Source organism: Myotis yumanensis, unplaced genomic scaffold (assembly GCF_028538775.1).
Source record: "Myotis yumanensis isolate MYYU_CA2020_CCGP unplaced genomic scaffold, mMyoYum1.0.hap1 SCAF_17, whole genome shotgun sequence".
Taxonomy (NCBI): Eukaryota; Metazoa; Chordata; class Mammalia; order Chiroptera; family Vespertilionidae; genus Myotis; species Myotis yumanensis.
In genome coordinates, this window is record NW_027223768.1 from 13817075 (window position 1) to 13837057 (window position 19983).

Genomic DNA, 19983 nt, shown 5'->3' on the forward strand with positions numbered 1-19983 from the left:
TTAAATTAGCCTTTGACTATTAATGAGACTTGTCTCTAAGAGATTTGTTTTGCTATTTGTAGGCCTGATTAAAAAAAACTAGAAACTCTTGGGGGAAAAAAAGTTAAATCTTGTTCTGACACAGACACATACGGGTGATAGTGATGGTATGTATCCACAATAGCATATGGTAAACTAACAGTTTGTTTGGGGAGTGGTAAATTATATGATTGCATTGAGTATTTTTCTCTTAAGTTTGATTTAGGGGAGAAAGTAGACATTCCCTGAGTATATACTGTAGTGGAGGTAGGAAACATTCCAGTATTAGGTATGGTGAGTAGGAGATGTAAACATTTCTTTCCAACAACCCAAAAGATAGATAACATGTATGAGAGTAAAGGTCTTCACAAAGATAAAATCTTTGAATCTGGAATGAGTAGAGAAGTAAGGAGTAAAGGTGGGGAAGTAGGACTGGTAGATTAAGACATTAGAATTTCAGTAAATATATGGTGAAATTGGTGTTCCTGGAGATTTGGGAATGAATGTAACTGTCTGTACATCTAGGAGAGGACAAACCTTTTTCTCTTGCTTTTATTTTTGAGGGACTTTCTGGTAGAAGGTACAACTAAGGGACCCCCTTTATGACATTTTTCTTGAAGGCTCAGAGAGTTGAAAGACACTGGAATAGGGATGATAGAGACTGGGTGCAGGATTAGAGGACTGGAAGATTTGTTTGGGAGGAGTAGAGGGAGTGTTTGAAGGAAAGATATAGGGTCTGTGTTGGACACCAGTGGAATGAAGCAGAGTGTGTGGGAGAGAATTAGATAGAAAGAAGGCAACTGATATTTTTTGAGGACTTAACTGTGTGCTAGGCACTGCCCCAAAGGCTTTACATATCTTAAGTCACTTAATCCTAACAAGAAGTCTGAAATGCAGGTAGTTTCCCCATTTTATTTATCTATTTTTTCTTTTTAAAAAATATATTTTTATTGATTTCAGAGAGGAAGGGAGAGGGAGAGATAGAAACATTAATGATGAGACAGTCATTGATCAGCTGCCTCCTGCACGCCCCCTACTGGGGACCGAGCCCACAACCAGGGCATATGCCCTTGACCAGAATCAAACCCAGGACCCTTCAGTCCGCAGACCGACACTATCCACTGAGCAAAACTGGCTAGGGCTATTTTCCCCATTTTATACACAAAGACACAAAGGCACAAAATGACTATTACTTACCCATGACTGCACAGCCCTTAGTAGTAGATTGGAGATTTGAACCTAGATCTGTCTAAACCCAGAGCCAATTCTGTCAATGTGAGTTGGAAGGAATTGAAGCAGTGAGAGTGGACTTCCATATGAATGGACTTCCAATGCTTTCTCAGTCCAACTCCCTGCACTAAGTGTAGTACAGTGCAGAGTCTGGTCTCAGGAGTCAGATAGGTTGGGTTCATGAAAGTCCTGGTCCTACCACTTTTTACCTCTGTAACCTTGGGTAGATTACCTAACCTTTGTGAGTTTTAGTGTCTTCATCTATAATGTAGGGTTAATAGTACAAACAAACTTCTTAGAGTTGTTTGGAAGTTTAAATGAAATAATGTCTAAAACTTTAACACATATTACTTCTTTTCACTTCTTTTTTTAAAAAATATATTTTATTGATTTTTTTACAGAGAGGAAGGGAGAGGGATAGAGAGTTAGAAACATTGATGAGAGAGAAACATCAATCAGCTGCCTCCTGCACACTCCCTACTAGGGATGTGCCCGCAACCAAGGTACATGCCCTTGACCGGACTCGAACCTGGGACCCTTGAGTCCGAAGGCTGATGCTCTATCCACTGAGCCAAACCGGTTAGGGCTTCTTTTCACTTCTTTGCTTTCTTTTAGGCCCATTTTATTATCCCTTGGTTGTACAATTAATGATAACATAGGTCTCTTTAAATGTGGAATTTGGTCATATTTTCTTTTTTTTCTAAGAAGGTTGTATTTTGTTTCTTTCACTTGGAAGGACCCATATTAACTAAAAACAATCTGCTAAGATAGTCTTTCATCTCTCCTTCCCACCTAATCAAGAATTGTGTGAAATTTCTAAAGGTTTTTGCCCCTCCTTTTTCTCCCTGTCTGGATTCCTCTGGATCATGGAGGAGTCTCTGACCTTTGAAAATTCTTCACAGTCTTGAATGTTGTGGTTTTCCAAAGAGTTTTGGGAGGAATTGGAGAGGACTCCGATACAGCTGTAATGCATCAGTGGAACCAGGAGTGTGGGTATACTGGGAGAATGAGGACACTTTGGGGGAGTATTGTAGACGAGAGAATGTAGGGTTAGTAGTTTCTCAGTCATTTTAACATAGCTTTATTATCTACAGTCGGTATTTAATTCTGGGACATTTTTCTCTGTTACTAAATAGTTGGGTACTTAGAGCATGCATACTGATTTTAATATTAGTTAAAAAATGTTTAGGAAGAGAAATCTATTGTAAATGAGATCATATAATAATCATAAGCAAATGTCTTTGAGATGAGCCATTGTTTTAGATTCACCTGTTTACAACATTGATTATTTGATTATCAGCAAATACTGTGTGTGTGTGTGTGTGTGTGTGTGTAGTGAGGTACTAGTACAAATTCAGTTCTGTTCATCCGAACAAAAATTGAGTACCTACGAGGTACCTGGATGTCAGGGATACAGGATGAACAAGACAAGATTCCTGCCCTTAAATTGCTCATGGTTTAGTGGGGAGATAAACTAGTAAATATACACCAACACTGTGCGGTGTGATACATAATATGATAGAGATAGAGTATAAGGGGTAGCACAAAGGAGGAAGTGGGCCATTTAACTTGGGAGGTCAGAGAAGATTTTGCAAATGAAGTAATACTCAAGTTAGTCGTAAAGAAGAGATAAGAATTCACATGCTAGACCAGGAGTCATTCCAGGCAGAGGGAACAGCATGTGCAAAGGAACTGAAATTTGAAGCACATAGTGCACTTGGGGAACTGCCAGTATAAGAAGGGGAATGATGAGAAGTAAATAAGGCTGGAGAGTAGGATAGAGCTGATCATGAAGGGCCTTATTTATCATGTGTAGGAATTTGGATCTTACACTTTAGTCATGGGGGATCCAATGAAGAATTTGGAGCAGTAAGATATAATACTATTGGCCCTATCCGGTTTGGCTCAGTGGATAGAGCGTCGGCCTGCGGACTGAAGATATAATACTATCATATTTGCATTTTAGATTGATCAGCCTCCATAAGCAACCACTGTGAAGAATGGCTGGATAGAGGAAGAGGGAGAAATAGCTAATGGAAACTATTTCCTGGGGTCCAGGTTATGAAAATCTGAAAGAATAAAAGAGATGTAACAAGTGGAAGGTAGAGGATGGATTTGAAAAATTTTAAAGGTAAAGTTGGTAAAACTTAGTAAAAGACTACTTGTGAGTGAGGATGAGGCAAGAGAGAAGTTCAGGGTGACTCCCAGGCTTGGGATTTGGGTGATTGGGGGGTGGGGAGTGACGGTACCATTTGCTAGAATAGGCAATACTAGAAGAAAAATAGTTTGAAAGGGTGGGGGACAGAGATAAAGAATTAGCTCAGGTTTTAATGTGCTGAGTGTGAAGTGCGTGTGGGATTCCCAGGTGAGTTGCAAAGAGTTTGGGGCTGCAAATACATTTGGAGTCATCAGTATTTGGGTGCTCAGGGGCATGTATGAAGTTTATCATGGAAGTGATATAAAATAAGAAGATGGAAGGCCTGAGGTTAGAATTGTGGTGCACTACCTTTAGTGACGGCACAGGAAGAGGAACCCACAAAGGTGACCAAGATGCAGAGCCAGAGAGGCAGGAAGAGTGGTCAGTGAGTATCACATGCTACAAAGAGATCATTTTAGATAAGCAGTAAGGAAGATTGTGTTGATCTTATCTATGTCAGTGCCATTCTCTTTCTTTTTAAAAATTCTTTGAAATTTATTTTTCAGTTATAGTTGACATAATATTATATTAAGTGCACAACACAGTGACTAGACATTTATATGCCTTACGGATTGATCATCCCAATAAGTCTAGTATATATCTGGCACCATACATAGTTATTACAATATTATTGACTATATTCCCTGTGCTGTATTTTACATCCCTGTGACTATTTTTATAACAGGCAATTTGTACTTAATCCCTTTCACCCTTTATTACCCATCACCTCTTTCCCATCTGGCGACCGTCAATTTGTTCTAACTGTGACTTTGTTTCTGCTTTGTCTGTTTGTGTATTTTTTTTTTTAAGATTCCACATATAAGTGCATTCATATGGTATTTTCTTTCTCTGTCTGCCTTAGTTCACTTAGCATAATATCCTATAGGCCCATCCATGTTGTGTCAAATGGCAAGATTTCATTCTTTTTTATGGTCAAGTAATATTCCATTGTATATATGTACCACATCTTCTTTATCCATTCATCTGTTGATGGACAGGTTTCCATATCTCGGCTATTGTAAATAATGCTGCAATAAATAAACGGGTGCGTATATCTTTTTGAATTAGTGTTTTGGATTTCTTCAGATAAATATCCGGGAGTGGAATTGCTAGATCATGTGGTAGTTCGATATTTAACTTTTTGAGGAACCTCCATTCTCTTTCACTGGAAGGCCATTTTGGTAGGTTGAGGGCTGACTATAAGGTGAGAAAGTAGCATCAGTGAATGTCTATTTTAGGAAGTTCTGTAGGGAGGAGGAGACTAGCAGCCAGCAGGTAGGGGCAGGGGAGGAAACCTGAAGGAACTGTCTTGCTTTGTTTTGTAATTTTTTTCTGTGAAATTGGAGGCAAGGTCATCTGCCAGGAGTAAGAGGTGATAAGTAGGAGGCTAAAGGAGAATGGTGAAAGTATGGGATAGTACTGAGAAGTTTGGTTGAGGTACCAAGTCAATAAAAAGACAAGCAGTGTTTCATCGAAGGAAATGAGACTGAATGCCATTTATTTGTAGTTGTATTGCTCTGCAAGGTTATGTGATCTTGTCTTGCTCAATAGCCCCATTTAGGAGCTAAGAAGTTGAATGTGGGATCTGTCCACATTGGGCAGAAGAAATAGAAGGATAAGGATCTAGGTTTTTACAGGAAAATAAGTTATCAGTCACTGGGTTCATGTTCAGGTAGGCAAGAAGGGACAAAATAGAATCTATTCATTTTTCTCAGTCTTCACTGCTATCATTTCTAGTCCAGCTCACCATCATCACTTTTGTAATAATATTCTAAATCAATTCTCCCTAAATCCACTTTTGTTTCCTCCAAACTATTTTTCTCATTGCAAGTAGGGTTATTTTTTTTTTTTTTAATATATTTTATTGATTTTTTACAGAGAGGAAGGGAGAGAGATAGAGAGTTAGAAACATCGATGAGAGAAACATCGATCAATGCCTCCTGCACATCTCCTACTGGGGTTGTGCCCACAACCCAGGTACATGCCCTTGACCGGAATCGAACCTGGGACCCTTCAGTCCGCAGGCCGACGCTCTATCCACTGAGCCAAACCGGTTTCGGCATTTTTTTTTAATAATTCAAGTTCAATTATGTCCTGCCTCTTACAACTCTTTAATGGCTTCTCATTACTTTAAGGATAAAACCTGAGTCTTTAACAGGGTCCACTAGGCCCTCTTTTCATCCTCATTTTGCATTCATCTCTCTGTTCCTTCCTGCCACAGAATGTTGATACATTTTTCCTCTGCTCAGAACACTCTTTCCCAATTTGTCTCTCCAGTTTCTCTACTTACTCTTTGATTCTTTGATTTACTATCACTTCCTTGGGAAAGCTTATCCTGACTCCATATGGGAGATAACACCCTTGCCCTCAACATTTCTTTAATAAATTATAATGGTGACATTTTCTGGTTTTCATTTTCCATACTGGAAGCTTTGTGAGGGTAGAGATTGTTTGTAGTTCACTGTTGTGTTTCTAACCCTGATCATAATGCCTAACACATATTAGGCACTCTGTGAATTTTTGTTGAATTAACCAAGAAGGTGATTAAATATTTGGATGTCTTAGTCTGAGATGAGGATGTTTTGAGGTGAGAGAGGAGGTTTAATAGTAGAGAGGAAAAGCTGGAAGGAGATGAGGTTGTGGCCAGGGTAAGATGTTGGAAGTTGAAGATTTAGAGGTAGATGGTTTCAGGAGATAGTAGAATCCAGGATTGAGCTGTTGGAATAGAGATGGAGGTCTTCAAATTTGATAAGATTATGAAACTCTAAGGCAGAAATGTAGGTGGATTGTTTAGGTGGGTGTTGAAATTGCTGAGGAAACTGGTAGAATTTGAAATGAGGACAATATAACCTGGTATCTAAGTCTTGAATAAATATGAGAGATACGTTAGTGAATGAATTAAATGGGTAAGACTCATTGCGGTTTGGGGAATAAATAAAGCCCTAGTCCCTTGGTAAGCAATGTGGTAGAGAGAACATGTGTTCAAAATATCTGGGTTCAGATTTTGAGCAACCCATCTGACTTTTACAGCCTTATTTTTTCTTATTTGTAAACTGGGAAGAATAAGCCTGCTGCAGGAGATTTGTCATTAATGATTAAGGTTGTGTTTTTGAAAGTGCTTAGTATTAACTTGTGTTTTTAAAAAAATATTTTTTATTGATTTCAGAGAGGAAGGGAGAGGGAGAGCGATAGAAACATCAATGATAGAGAATTATTGATTGGCTGCCTCCTGCACACCCCCCTACCAGAGATTGAGCCCACAACCCAACCTGGGCATGTGCCCTTGACCGGAATCGAACCCTTCGGTTCGCAGGCTGACACTCCATCCACTGAGCCAAACTGGCTAAGGCTTACCTTGTTTTTTATTCTTGATTGTTGGCAATAGTTCAAGAGGGCACTGAAGTAAAAGTAGGGATGAGAGGCAAAGATAGCAGCATAAATGAATTTGGAATAAGGTACCCGATTTAATTTATTCCACATGTTGAGTTCATACTATAGGGTCAGCACAAATATTCACAAATTAATACAGGTAAAAGCAAGTACTATTACACAAGAGAGGATTTTGTAAAATAAAGGTCACTTGCTGGCTTATAACATTGCAGTGTTGATCCACAATAAATTTTCATGTAAAGAAATGCTTAATCCATTTTCAATGAAAATTTCATCATTCCTGGGGGATTTTGTTGTTGTTGTTCTGGAGAAGAGAACAGGACCATTATTTGAAAGGTATAGGTGGGAGAGGGCTGGTGATTTAAGTTTAGAAAAGTATTTCCTAACAATTAGAGCTGTCTAACAATAAAATGGACATCCTGGCAAAGGATGAGTTCTCTATCAAAGCTTGTATTCAGGTGGAGACTGGATGATTGATTTATCAGATATAATAGAAGGCTTCTTGCATGGGGGCTGACTGTGGATTAAATAATTGCTGAAGTCTCTTCCAATTGGAAGATTGGAGGATTTTGACTCCATTTGAGATTTGTCTAAATACCATTCAGTCAACAACTATTTGAGTGCTGCTTCTGCTGCTTTTGAAGGTTTGAAAGCCAGGCTCGTTTGCTTCGTTTCCTTCCTGTGTTCTGAGACAGTGCCAAAGATTGAGTCTCAGTCATTGCCTTGGATATTCCCATTTGGAATTTGAGAAGCTCAAGCCAGGTGTTGGTCGTGATGTTAACAAAAGCTGCTGTCCTCACCTGTTGGGTGGGGTTAGGGTGGAGTTCCTGGCATGCACCTGGAGATATCAAATATAAGAATGTGCTGCCAAGAAGTATGGTTTCGTGCTTTGAGATTTTTAGCAAGTCAAGATCTATGATGCTTTGACATTGATAGTTTTCATTGGCTTCTCTCACTCAGAAGCCTGTGTCTGGCTGGGAAATTGCCCATCTGCCTGTGGCTTAATCAACTCTTACTGAGCACTTTTTTGCTGATTCCTACTTGTGTGTTTATTGTGTATTTCCCACATTTTTTCAGGAGGTTATTAAAGTGGCTTTACTAAGTTTCTTTGCATGTTTGTTTGTTTTTTTTAGAAGATTGAAATTCATTTTCAAGCATGCTCTTCGTTTTGGATTATTGATGCATTTCAGTTATCTGGGCTGCTATCATCTCCTGTGACCTAAGACAGTGACTGAAATGGACCCAGAGAAGGAATTCTTATCTGTATTAGGGGAGGGAAAAGCCACTCATTCATCTATGAATTCTGAAGGAATTTAATTCAAGTATTGAGTATAAGGAATGTATATATTTTATACATTCTGAATTTGAGATATCTTAGGCAAAAGTTTTTTTATGTATTTGTAGCCTTTTCTGACAACTGTGATATTGAAATGGAAGTAAATTAGACATTGATAATACATAGACCAAAAGAGAATATGAGTATCATAGTTTATGAGGCTGTAGTGAACTGAAGTTCTTTTTTTAATTTATTTTTTTAATCTGGAAAGGATTTTAGAAGTCATTGACTCCAAGTCTAGGATATAGAAGAGGCAACTAAAACCCTGTACATAATTTAACAAAAGTCAGCCAGCTAATACAGGTGTAGGCAAAAATCGTATGATATGAAGATGGTGGAAGTAGTGACAGTAGAGCTGATGTCTCTTTAGAAAGGAGAGTGTCTAAAACTTCAAGAGTTGGACTGGAAAGGCCCTTAGAAATAGAGGAGTGATACGAAGTACCCTAGAATTTCTGATCTGCTAAGTTAAGACTCAAATAGATTAGTTCGGTGGTAGCTAATGTGGAGGTTCACGTAATCATTTATTCATCAGGCATTTACTGCTTACGATATTGTAGATGTATGTTAGATGTTGGGGCTATAAATATGAATAAAACATGTCCCGTCACTCGTAGATCTCTTGTACTGCTGGAACAGTACAAGAGAGAATAATTTCTATTTTGCTATCTCTCTCATATAAAAATTCATTGTTATCAAGTTAGTGATCTCTACTGGGCTTATAACCCCCAAATGATTGCCTTAATATTTCTAAGGAATGCAGAAAATCAAGATCTGATCACAACACTAAACAAGCTATGACCTGGGGTCAAGGGTGGTATGAAGATAAAAGTATCTTACATGTTTCTGAAGAGACAGACACTGTTACCTTATAGAATTCTACTTTTGCCTTCCCCAAAAGGCAGATTGGTGAGTGTGGTAGGGCAGGTGTGTACCTGATGACTTCATGAACAAGTTTTCTTCTACAGAGAATTGTAAACAACCTGTTTGATATGGTAGAATTTAGTTAGAGATTGTCCTTCAATCCATTATTGCTTCCTCAGCTGGGACTACTAACTTCAGAGGAATGTGGATTGGTGCCAGGCTGTCAGTCAGGGACACAGTTTCTGCCAAAGTCAAGTCTGAAAGAAGAGATCTTTTTCAGGTGAACTTATTTGGCAATCATTTGTCCTGGGTGGAGTTAGTAGACAAGGATTGACTTTCGTTATGAACCGTTGTGATCTCCACTCTGTGTAATAACTTATGGTTTTATTTTGAGTAGTTCTAGCTATCAGTTTGTTTCTCCCATTTCCTCGGCTGGCATTAGAAGAGTGGTCAACTGTGAAGTTATTTAGTGTATAGTATTCATTCATTCATTCATTCCTTCAATCATTCATTCAGCAAATATTTACCGAGGGCATGTATGCCAAGCACCGTGCCAAGTGCCAGGTGATACATGCTGGGGACACAGTCAACAGCACACACAAGCTCCTTGCTTTTAAGAAACTTACATAGTAGAGGAGAAGGCTAGATAGCAACTGATTAAAATTATTTCCGAGTATATCAAGTGCCAGGAAGGAAATAAACAAGGTGCTATGTTAGAGAAGAATGCAGATGGGAAGTTCTTCAGGGTGGTAGTCTGCTGCTCCCTTGCATAAGCAAACTGATAGGTAGAAATGTAATTCTCTAGAAAGTGGGGGGAAAGCATTATTCGGTGTGGTATTACGGTTTTGTGGTTAATGTAGTTAAGAAATTAATATTAATAAGGAATTAGGAAACTGAGTGTTACTCTTCATAATAAATTCAATTGAAATAAATAAGCTAGGATAGTTCATTTCCCCATTTGGTTAGGAAGCTGCTGAAATTGGGCTATGCTCATCCCATTCCAGTGTAATTTGAGCCTTAAGTGTTTATTTCTTCCTCAGGTGGAGGCTTGAATTTTGATCTATGACCTCTCTACATCCATTGCCTGACAGTACTTAATGATCACATGACCCTGGACATGGATGCTGTCCTGTCAGATTTTGTTCGTTCCACAGGAGCCGAGCCAGGGCTGGCCCGAGATCTCCTGGAAGGTAAGAGGTCATTGGGGGAGAATGAGAAGAAAGTAAAATGTGACAGGATGATTTGAAACATTTAAGGTGATTGGGAGGACATTTTATGTATGGTAGACTTTACATTTAAGTTACTTCTAATAATCTACTCTGTGTATAACCCACCATATTTTAAAATGCAAGCTCCTCCTTTCACCTTGAATATTTTTAGGGTACCTTTCGCCACTGCCAATTTATGTTCAGGTAATGCAAGTAAAATTTTATATTAGTTCACTAAAAGAATAACTCTAGATCTTTAAGACTTCTTTACATATAAATCACATGGGTTTTCATATTTGGTATCATCCATGGTTTTGTTTCTGTCCTTTCCAATTTTGTATGGGTAATTCTATGTAGAGTGAATTAATTTAATATTTTCATTTTGCTGTTTTTATTTACTTACATCTGTATATATATATAAGTATGAATATTCTATATTTATTAAGGTCATTAAGGCTTGGAATCATGCCTTGTGGGATTCTTTGTTTGGAATCATTATTAAAGGTGCTTTTTTGATGATGACAATATATGGTGATGCAAATACATAAGCCTTTGGTGGAAGGGGCAAGTTTTTAGTATACAAGGGTAATTTTTTAAATTGTCAGCCCTTAGAAAGGTGTGACTGTTTGATATTTGCTTAGCTGCCTGTGAGTAGAGCCTTAGTTTGGAAGTAGAAAATCAGGATTTAAATTCCCAGTGTTACAATTTTAAAACTGAGGTTCAGAGAGGTTAAGTAGGACTTAAATCTAGGCAATCTGGTTTCAGAGTCTGGCTCTTAACAATTATATTACAAATTAATGCTTGCATGTTCTCTCTCTCTCTCTCTCTCTCTCTCTGTCTCACACACACACACACACACACACACACACGCACACACACACAAATACACACATCCATACCCATGTGCACATACACTCATGTTATGAAATGTAAGAAATGCTATGAAAGTGTAAGAAAGAAACCAAAATAAAAGAGTGCAGAATGGCCTTCCTGAGGAAGTGACATTTGAGCTGAACCCAGAAGGATGTGTAGGAGTAGCAAGACAAAGAAATGTAGCTGAGAGTCTTATGCAGAAGAAATAGATTATACAAGGATCCTAAGGTGAAATAGAGCTTGGCACATTGGAAAAACTAATATTGAGTGAGGTAGGAAGACTGGAGCAAGAGGTGGGGAGCTCATTAGATAGACAGGAAATAGAAAGTGGGGGGGCCTTTGTAGGTAAAGAGTTTAAATTTCACTCTTTTTTCAGTGGGAAGCTGGTGAAGGATTTTAAAACGGGAGTGACATGATTGGATTTGAGTTTTTAACAATGTACTGGTTAAAGGATATAGAACGGATTGGAAGGTGGCCAGAGAAGAAGCGGTAAAATCAGTTAAGAATATTTCCATAGTTTAGGTGAGAGATGATGGTGACTTGAACTAGAGTGGTAGCAGTAGAGTGAGAAGTGGATGGATTTAAGATACAATTTAGAAGGGGAATCAAAGGACTTGAGGTCATTTTCTCTCTGTCTCTATCTTTCTTTCTGTCTCGTACTTTTTTCTTTAAAAGTTAACTAAGGCCCTAGCTGGTTTGGCTCAGTGGATAGAGCGTTGGCCTGCAGACTGAAGGGTCCTGGGTTTAATTCTGGTCAAGGGCACATGCCTGGCTTGCGGGCTTGATCCCCAGTGAGGGGTGTGCAGGAGGCAGCCGATCAGTGATTCTCTTTTATCATGGATGTTTCTATCTCTCTTTCCCTCTCCTTTCCTCTCTGAAATCGATAAAAAGATATATATTTTTTAAAAAGTTAACTCAGATTGTAATATAAAGAATGAATTAGAGAGGGGAGAGATTAGGAGTAGAGACTAAAGAGCCCCTCCCAAAATGATTTTAAAAGCTATATATTCGTCTCTGTGCATGCAAAGACCAGGTGAAGGTTACGAGGACTTGAATTAGGACAGTGACAATAGAAATGATCAAGAAAGGATGGAATTGAGAGATGTTTTGGGGGTACAAAAAACCATGCGGATTGACTAGTGATGGAAGAGGAGGAATGGGATGTGAGGAGTAGTGAAGAGCTGAAGGTGACTGAAGTTTCTGGCCTGGAGGGATTGTGATGCCATTACTAATATAGGGAATATAGAGGTTTTGGGAGGGAAGATGATAAACATTCAGTTTGGACATGTTGATTGTTTAGGAGGACCTGATTTTAAGGAGTTTAGCAGACAGTTGGAAATTTAGGGTCCAGTGCTCAAGACAGAGGTCATTCATTAGGACAAAAGTCCTTCATTTTCCAAAAAATATTGAGTACCTGCTGTGTGCGAGGTTCTAGATACTTGAACAAAACAAACAGAAATGTCTGCCCTTACAGTGGGAAAGATAGTCAGTAAACATAACCAAGTAAATGTCAAAGTTTTTATAAGGTGTTACAGAAAACAGAAGAATGATGAGGTTGTGATTTTTAATTGGATAGTCAGGGTAGGCCTTATTAAGAATGTGAAATTTGCCAAAACCGGTTTGGCTCAGTGGATAGAGCGTCGACCTGCGGACTGAAAGGTCCCAGGTTCGATTCCGGTCGAGGGCATGTGCCTGGGTTGCGGGCACATCCCCAGTAGGAGATGTGCAGGAGGCAGCTGATCGATGTTTCTCTCTCATCGATGTTTCTGGCTCTCTATCTCTCTCCCTTCCTCTCTGTAAAAAATCAATAAAATATATATTAAAAAAAAAAAAAAAAGAATGTGAAATTTGGGCAAATACCTGAGGAGATGTCTGTGTAGGATATATTGGGGAAAGAGCAGTGGAAATAGTGGAAAGGCCCTAGGTGGGAGCAGTCTTTAGCATGTTCTAGGAATGGCGAAGAGGCCAGTAAGACTGAAACAGAGTGAGCAGAGCTAGTTGGACCAAATAGTGAATATAATGGTACAGAAATAATTCAGCAGATGTAGATGATCAATATGGCTTAACTGGATACTTGTAATAAAACAAGAAATATGATAGTACAGCATTAAATGTATATATAGTGCTTTCTGTGTATCAAGCACTGTTTTAAGTGCTTTCGATTAACTTAATCTTCATAACAACCCAATATGATATAATCTCCACTTTCATAGCCAGGAAAATTGAAGTACAGAAAAAAGGCTAGATAAATAGACCAGGTCATAGGAAGCCTTGAATGTCACACAAAAGATCCTAGGCTTATCCCATAGACAATGGTAAAAGATTTTGATTATGAAATTGAAGTGATTAGAACTGTACTTTAGAAAGAATAATCTCATGAAATTCTTTAGCGTGGATTGGAGGTGGGACACTAGGTGATAGGAACTGAATGAAGGTGGTAGCAGATGTAATAGAACAGAAGGAAGTGTGAACAATTACGCAATATGCTATTTACTGAATAATTTAACTGGAGAAAGCAACAGAAAAATTCATTATGACAAATCTGTCTTCTAGGGTCTTCAGTAGAGCAGTGATTCTTAAATTTGGGTGGGTTGCCGAAACTGGTTTGGCTCAGTGGATAGAGCATCGGCCTGCAGACTGAAAGGGTCCCAGGTTTGATTCCAGTCAAGGGCATGTACCTGGGTTGCGGGCACATCCCCAGTAGGAGATGTGCAGGAGGCAGCTGATCGATGTTTCTCTCCCATCGATGTTTCTAACTATCTCTCTCCCTTCCTCTCTGTAAAAAATCAATAAAATATATTAAAAAACAAAATTGGGGTGGGTTAATTCCCTTTGATAATCTGGTAACAGCCAGTAGCTCTTTCTTTAGAAAAATGCACATACCTATAACTTAGCATACAATTTCATACAGCTTAGGACACCCTAAAGGACATCTGGGTTAAGAACTCTCTGGATCACATAATTAGGAGACCTGGACTTGCTTCCTGCTAGGCCCAAGTGCAAACTAGCTGTGACTGTGGCTAAATCTCTCTATTTTTTAGGTGTCATATCCTTTATATGTAAAATGAGGTTACTGGGTCTCTAAGGGCCCTTTCAGTACAGAGAGACAATTTCTGTGCTCGTGGAGCTTAGTTAGGAAATAGACAATAAGTAAATAAATTGTGATATTTCAGATAGAAGTGTTATGAAGAAAATTAAAGCAGGGTAAGGAAAGAATGATTGAAGTGTGCATGAGTATATGCTTGCTAGTTTTTTTTTTTTGTTTTTTTAAAAATATATTTTATTGATTTTTTACAGAGAGGAAGGGAGAGAGATAGAGAGCCAGAAACATCGATGAGAGAGAAACATCGATCAGCTGCCTCCTGCACATCTCCACTGGGGATGTGCCCGCAACCCAGGTACATGCCCTTGACCGGAATCGAACCTGGGACCCTTCAGTCCGCAGGCCGACGCTCTATCCACTGAGCCAAACCGGTTTCGGCTATGCTTGCTAGTTTTGATAGGATGATAAGAGTGATCACTTAGTGTCTTTCCTCAGTTTTCCTATACTCTACGTGCCCAATTCATTTTTTGCTTTGTGTCCTGACAGGAAAGAATTGGGATGTGAGTGCCGCCCTCAGTGATTTTGAACAGTTACGTCAGGTCCATGCTGGGATCCTGCCCCAATCCTTTAGTGAAGGGAGTGGTGCCTCCAGGAACCCTGAGAAAGGGTTTTCTGATAGAGAGTGTACTCGCCCTCCCCGACCTACTCTACAGCGGCAGGATGACATCGTTCAAGGTAATGGAGTAACTGAGGGATATTTCATATGGAGTGGGAAGGAAAGGGGGGAACTGCCAAATGGAGTCAGAGTTCAGTGATCCTTTGGAGATGTTTCCATTCCTCCCCCTTGTCCCTAGCCAAACTGGTCAGAGGTGGCCTCAATCTGTCCAGGTGCTGGAGCTGCTTACTGCCACTCTGCATCTTGAATGTTATCCTGTATAAAGGTTTTCTTTAGATACTGTGAAAAAATAGAGGAAGGAGGATACAATCTAATTGTTGAGATAAGGTTTACATAAAAATAGAATTCAATGGGTCACTACCAGATACTTCTTTGGAGGCCATTCTGTTAATATTGTCAGTATCTACCAAAACTTAAAAATGCATATACATGCTGACTGAGCAATTTCATTTCTATGAATTGATCATATACTAGAGGCCCAATGCACAAAATTTGTGCAGGGGTGGGGGAAGTCCCTCAGCCCGGCCTGCGCCCTCTCGCAATCCAGGACCCCTTGCTCCTAACCACCTGCCTGCTTGCTCCTTACCACTTGGCTTGCCGCAGAGGCAGGAGAGGCTCCTGCCATTGCTGCTGCACTTGCCAGCTGTGAGCCCAGCTTCTGGCTGAGCGACGCCCCAGCTGTGGGAGCGCACTGACCATCAGGGGGCAGCTCCTGCATTGAGCATCTGCCCCCTGTTAGTCAGTGGGTGTCATAGCGACCGGTCATTCTGGTAGTTCCACCGTAATGGTCACTTTTATTATATAGACAAGAGGCCCGGTGCATGAATTCGTGCATGGGTGGGGTCCCTCGGCCTGGCCTGCCATCGGGGCCAATCGGGGGAGGCCAGCTTCTGCAGGGAGGGACCACAGGAGGTTGGCCCCAGCAGCAACTAATCAACGGCCGATTCCACGAGGAATCAGGTTCCCTCCTCCCTCCTGTCTGGGTCTAGGGTGCTGGTGAACCAGATTCGGGGCTGTCAGGGCCCCAGCAGCAAGGTCTGGGTCATTGCGCATCATAGCTACTGACAGGTTGTCTAGTCGTTCCTGTCATTTGGTCCTAATGGTTGCTTAGGCTTTTATATATATAGATGTTTATATACACGTCTCTCTCTGTGTGTGTATATGTAGATATGTATCTTCTTTAAATAAATAAATACATACACAAATAGACACCTACACATACCCTATATAATAAAAGCCTAATATGCTAAGTGTCCGGTCATCTGGCCGGCCATTCAACCAATCAAGCATAATATGCTAATGATATGATAAGGCTGCTCAACTGCTCGCTATGACTTGCACTGACCACCAGGGGGCAGACAGTCGACTGGTCGACCAGTTGCTATGATGTGCCACCAGGGGGCAGACGCTCCAACTGGTAGGTTAGCCTGCTGCTGGGGTCTGGCCAGTCGGGACCGAGCGAGATGGGCTGGACACGCCCTGGAGCCCTCCCCAGCTGGCCAACCTTCCACGTCCGTCCCTGGCCCCAATCGGGCATTGGTGGGGTCCCTCGGCCAGGCCTGCACCCTCTCGCAATCTTGGCTGAGGAACTCCCTTCCCTCCCACCCCCCCTGCCCCGAGTGCACGTATTTTGTGCACCGGATGTCTAGTTTAGTGTAAAGCTTGAAAGTTAAAGCTTGAAAACAACTTTTAATATCCATTAATAGAGGGGTGGTTAAATAAATTGTAATCATCCATATTATGGACTATTGTGCAGCTGTTAGAAAGAATTAGGTGGAACTTGATGTGCTGCTTTGGAAAAAATCTCTAATGTCTATTGAGAAAGGTAAGATGCACTATATAGTATGCTCCTGTGTAGGTTTTTTAAATGATTTTAAAAGATACATGTGTGCATACAAAATCCTAGAAGGCTATATGAAAGGTTGCCTCTGGGGAAAGGGATCAGGAATTTTAAAGAGAGGAAGATTTCTTTGTAACACTTTGTACCTTTTGATGGTATTTTTATTTTTTATCATGGGGCTGTTGTACTTTTTAAGTACCTAAAAAAGAGTTTAAAAAATAAATCACTATAAAGTAATTTTTAGATAAGTCTTGACTTACTTTGTACATCATCTCTGGCAAATATGGGTTAAGAATTGCTACCCAACACATTTTTTAGTTCTTTTGATAATCTTTATATAACTTGAGCCATGCAAATAAATTGTAATACTACACTGACCAAATTATGATCACAATGGGATATCTGCTGGGGAATTGTAAGTGCCATGTATTCAAAATAAATGAAATAATTTGAGGCACTGCTCAAATCTGAGCATGTCAAGTTAGAATTGACTGTACCTATAAATTTCTGATAAGTTTAATATCAAGAAAAGTTGTAGTAAATAATGTAAATAAATGTTATTAATGATAGGTAAGGAAGTTCTTGAATATGTAAGATTTTTCATTAATTTTCTATGTTCTCGAAGACCCTCAAAATTATCCGAGAGATTGTTTGAGTCAATCTAACCAAATGCAACCCCATTTTCCTTATTCCCTCTTTCTCCCACAGAACAAATGAATGTTGGGAAATAAAAGTGGAAAAAGACAGTCATAGGGAGAGGAAGGTCAGGCAAATTCCCAAAAGGGTACAAGAGGAATGTATATTTGGTGCTAATATGTGTACACAACAATACCACTTTCTGTATTTCTCCAATTGTATTTGGCTTGAGAAGAGAGTTGTGGTATTTGGTAACCATTGAAACTCACAGTTTTTCCCAGAGTGGAAAGTTCTCTGAGTGAGCTGTGTATATTCTAAGGTGACTCCATTTCTCATTGCAGAAAAACGCCTGTCTAGGGGCATCTCCCACGCCAGCTCCAGCATTGTTTCCCTGGCCCGGTCCCATGTCTCCAATGGTGGGGGTGGGGGGAGCAGTGAGCACCCCCTGGAAATGCCCATCTGTGCCTTCCAGCTTCCAGATCTCACTGTGTACAATGAAGACTTCCGCAGCTTCATAGAGAGAGACCTCATTGAACAGTCCATGCTGGTTGCCTTGGAACAGGCAGGTCAGTGAGTGCTTCCTTTTCCATGCTCTTCCCTCTGCTCCCTACCTACAGGCAGCCCCTGGGCGGGGCAGGGCTTGACCAGTACCTTCCAGTCTAAGTATATGATCTGATTACAGTCAAAGTCAGCAGTTAGTCAGATAAACTTGTATTAAGTTAGGTGTTTCTTCAGGTTAAAGTAAGGACACAAATTAGACACTTTTCTCTAAAAGGCCTAGGAATCAATACCTAAAAATCAGTACATGAAAAAAAATACAAATGAATTATAATTGGCTCTGAAACACCTTGTGAATGGAAAGGACCAGTGCTGTAGACAGTGTACAGTGGTGATAAATCTGAAAGCCACATTTATTTATATAAACTTTTCCCAAATGACTTATTTACCTTTACAATAGTGTTTGTCTTAAATTACTGTTAAAATTAGTTAATATGATGGGGTTGCATATCTGGGAGTTCTGGGAAAGCTACTCAGGTATTAAAAAAGCTCCCATGGAAGGACTGGGGGGGTAAGGGATAGGGGCATGGAAAAGAAGTTTTTCTTTTTCATTTTGTACCCTTCTATACTAACCATGTGAATTGATTTATATGTACACATATATACTAGAGGCCTGATGCATGAAATTCGTGCAAGGGGCTTGGCCCTTGCAGATCCGGCTTTGTCCAGAAGGTCACCCGGCTGTCCGGTCTAATTAGCATATTATGCTTTTATTATTATAGACTTTTAAAGTTAGCAACTTATCTAGTGAGATTATAGGCCGGTTTTTCTTTCTGTAGACTCTTTAATTCAAGAAAGCTTAAAAAATATTTTTAAAAATTTCCTCATCTGAGGACATGCTTTTATTGATTTTAGAAAAAGAGGAAGGAAGGAGAGAGAGAGAAAGAGAAACATCGATCGGTTGCCCACCCCACATGTGTCCCAACCAGGGATCGAACCCAAAACCTGGGTATGTGTCCTAAGCAGGAATTGAACCTCGACCTTTTGGTGTATGGGTGATGCTCCAACTAACTGAGCCACACCAGCCAGGGCTCAAAAGAACTTTTAAGCATCATTCATAAAATAGTTTCCTCATAAAAAATGGATTGGCAATTGTGGGGTGACTCTATAGAACCGAGAATCATCTTCTTGGATGTTTTATGTACTTTGTCTTACTGTTCATGTCTTTAGAGTAACACCATATACATGCTGACTGTCATATATGCACATGATACTTGTATGACACTTTGAACACATGCTTGGGGGTTGTTTTTCTTTTACTGATGGTGGATTTGTGCTGAGCTCTGTTGCTATAATACTTACTAATCTCCTGACTGGAATGAAGGAATCAGACCAAGTAGCCAGTACAGATTTCAATGTATGACCTTGACCTCATCATCTAACCCATCTTAGCACTGTTGACATTTAGGACCATATAATTTTTCTTGTATGAGCTGCCTTGCACATTATGTTGTGTTTAGCAGTCTCCCTGGCCTCTACCCACTAGATGCCAGTAGGATTTCCCTACTATTTGTGACAGACAGACATATTTCCAGGCATTTTCTATGTCTCCTGAGGGACAAAATTGTCCCCACTTAAGTACCATTGATTGCCATGGTTGGAGCATCATCCCATACACCAAAAAGTTGAAAGTTCAATTTCCAGTCAGAGCATATTCCTAGTTTGCAGGTTTGATTCCTGGTCAGAGTGCACATAGGAGGCAACTGATCAGTGCTTCTCTTTCACATTGATGTTTCTCTCTCTCTCCCCTTTCCTCTCTCTCGAAATCAATAAAAATATATTCTTGTGTGAGGATTAAAAAAAAAAAAAAAGAACCACTGATCTAACCAGTTGTGCTCAGTAGGTTCTGATCAATTCTGATCAATTAAATGTAAGTGAAGAAGATATCTTTAATAGCATGATGATTTTAGCCGAACCGGTTTGGCTCAGTGGATAGAGCGTCGGCCTGCGGACTGAAAGGTCCCAGGTTCGATTCCCGGTCAAGGGCATGTACCTTGGTTGCGAGCACATCCCCAGTAGGGGGCGTGCAGGAGGCAGCTGATCGATCTCTCTCATCGATGTTTCTAACTCTCTATTCCTCTCCCTTCTTCTCTGTGAAAAATCAATAAAATATATTT

At 40.0% G+C, this 19983-nt stretch overlaps 1 protein-coding gene and 1 long non-coding RNA gene across 11 annotated transcripts in view; one reads left to right on the plus strand and one right to left on the minus strand.

Moving 5' to 3' along the window:
- OTUD7B (OTU deubiquitinase 7B) overlaps positions 1 to 19983 on the plus strand; it is a 59018-nt gene that overhangs the window by 22051 nt on the left and 16984 nt on the right. For all 10 annotated transcript variants that reach the window (XM_070396215.1, XM_070396222.1, XM_070396217.1 and 7 more), the window contains 3 exons: positions 10073 to 10222; positions 14703 to 14891; positions 17650 to 17874. In XM_070396215.1, coding sequence (XP_070252316.1) covers positions 10138 to 10222; positions 14703 to 14891; positions 17650 to 17874 — 499 coding nt within the window. In that variant the 5' untranslated portion in view covers positions 10073 to 10137. The remainder of the gene's footprint in view (positions 1 to 10072; positions 10223 to 14702; positions 14892 to 17649; positions 17875 to 19983) is intronic.
- Positions 6776 to 19983, minus strand: part of LOC138995637 (uncharacterized) — a 41258-nt gene continuing 28050 nt past the window's right edge. Inside the window, exon 4 of the long non-coding RNA XR_011468655.1 lies at positions 6776 to 7139. This is a non-coding gene — a long non-coding RNA (uncharacterized lncRNA). The remainder of the gene's footprint in view (positions 7140 to 19983) is intronic.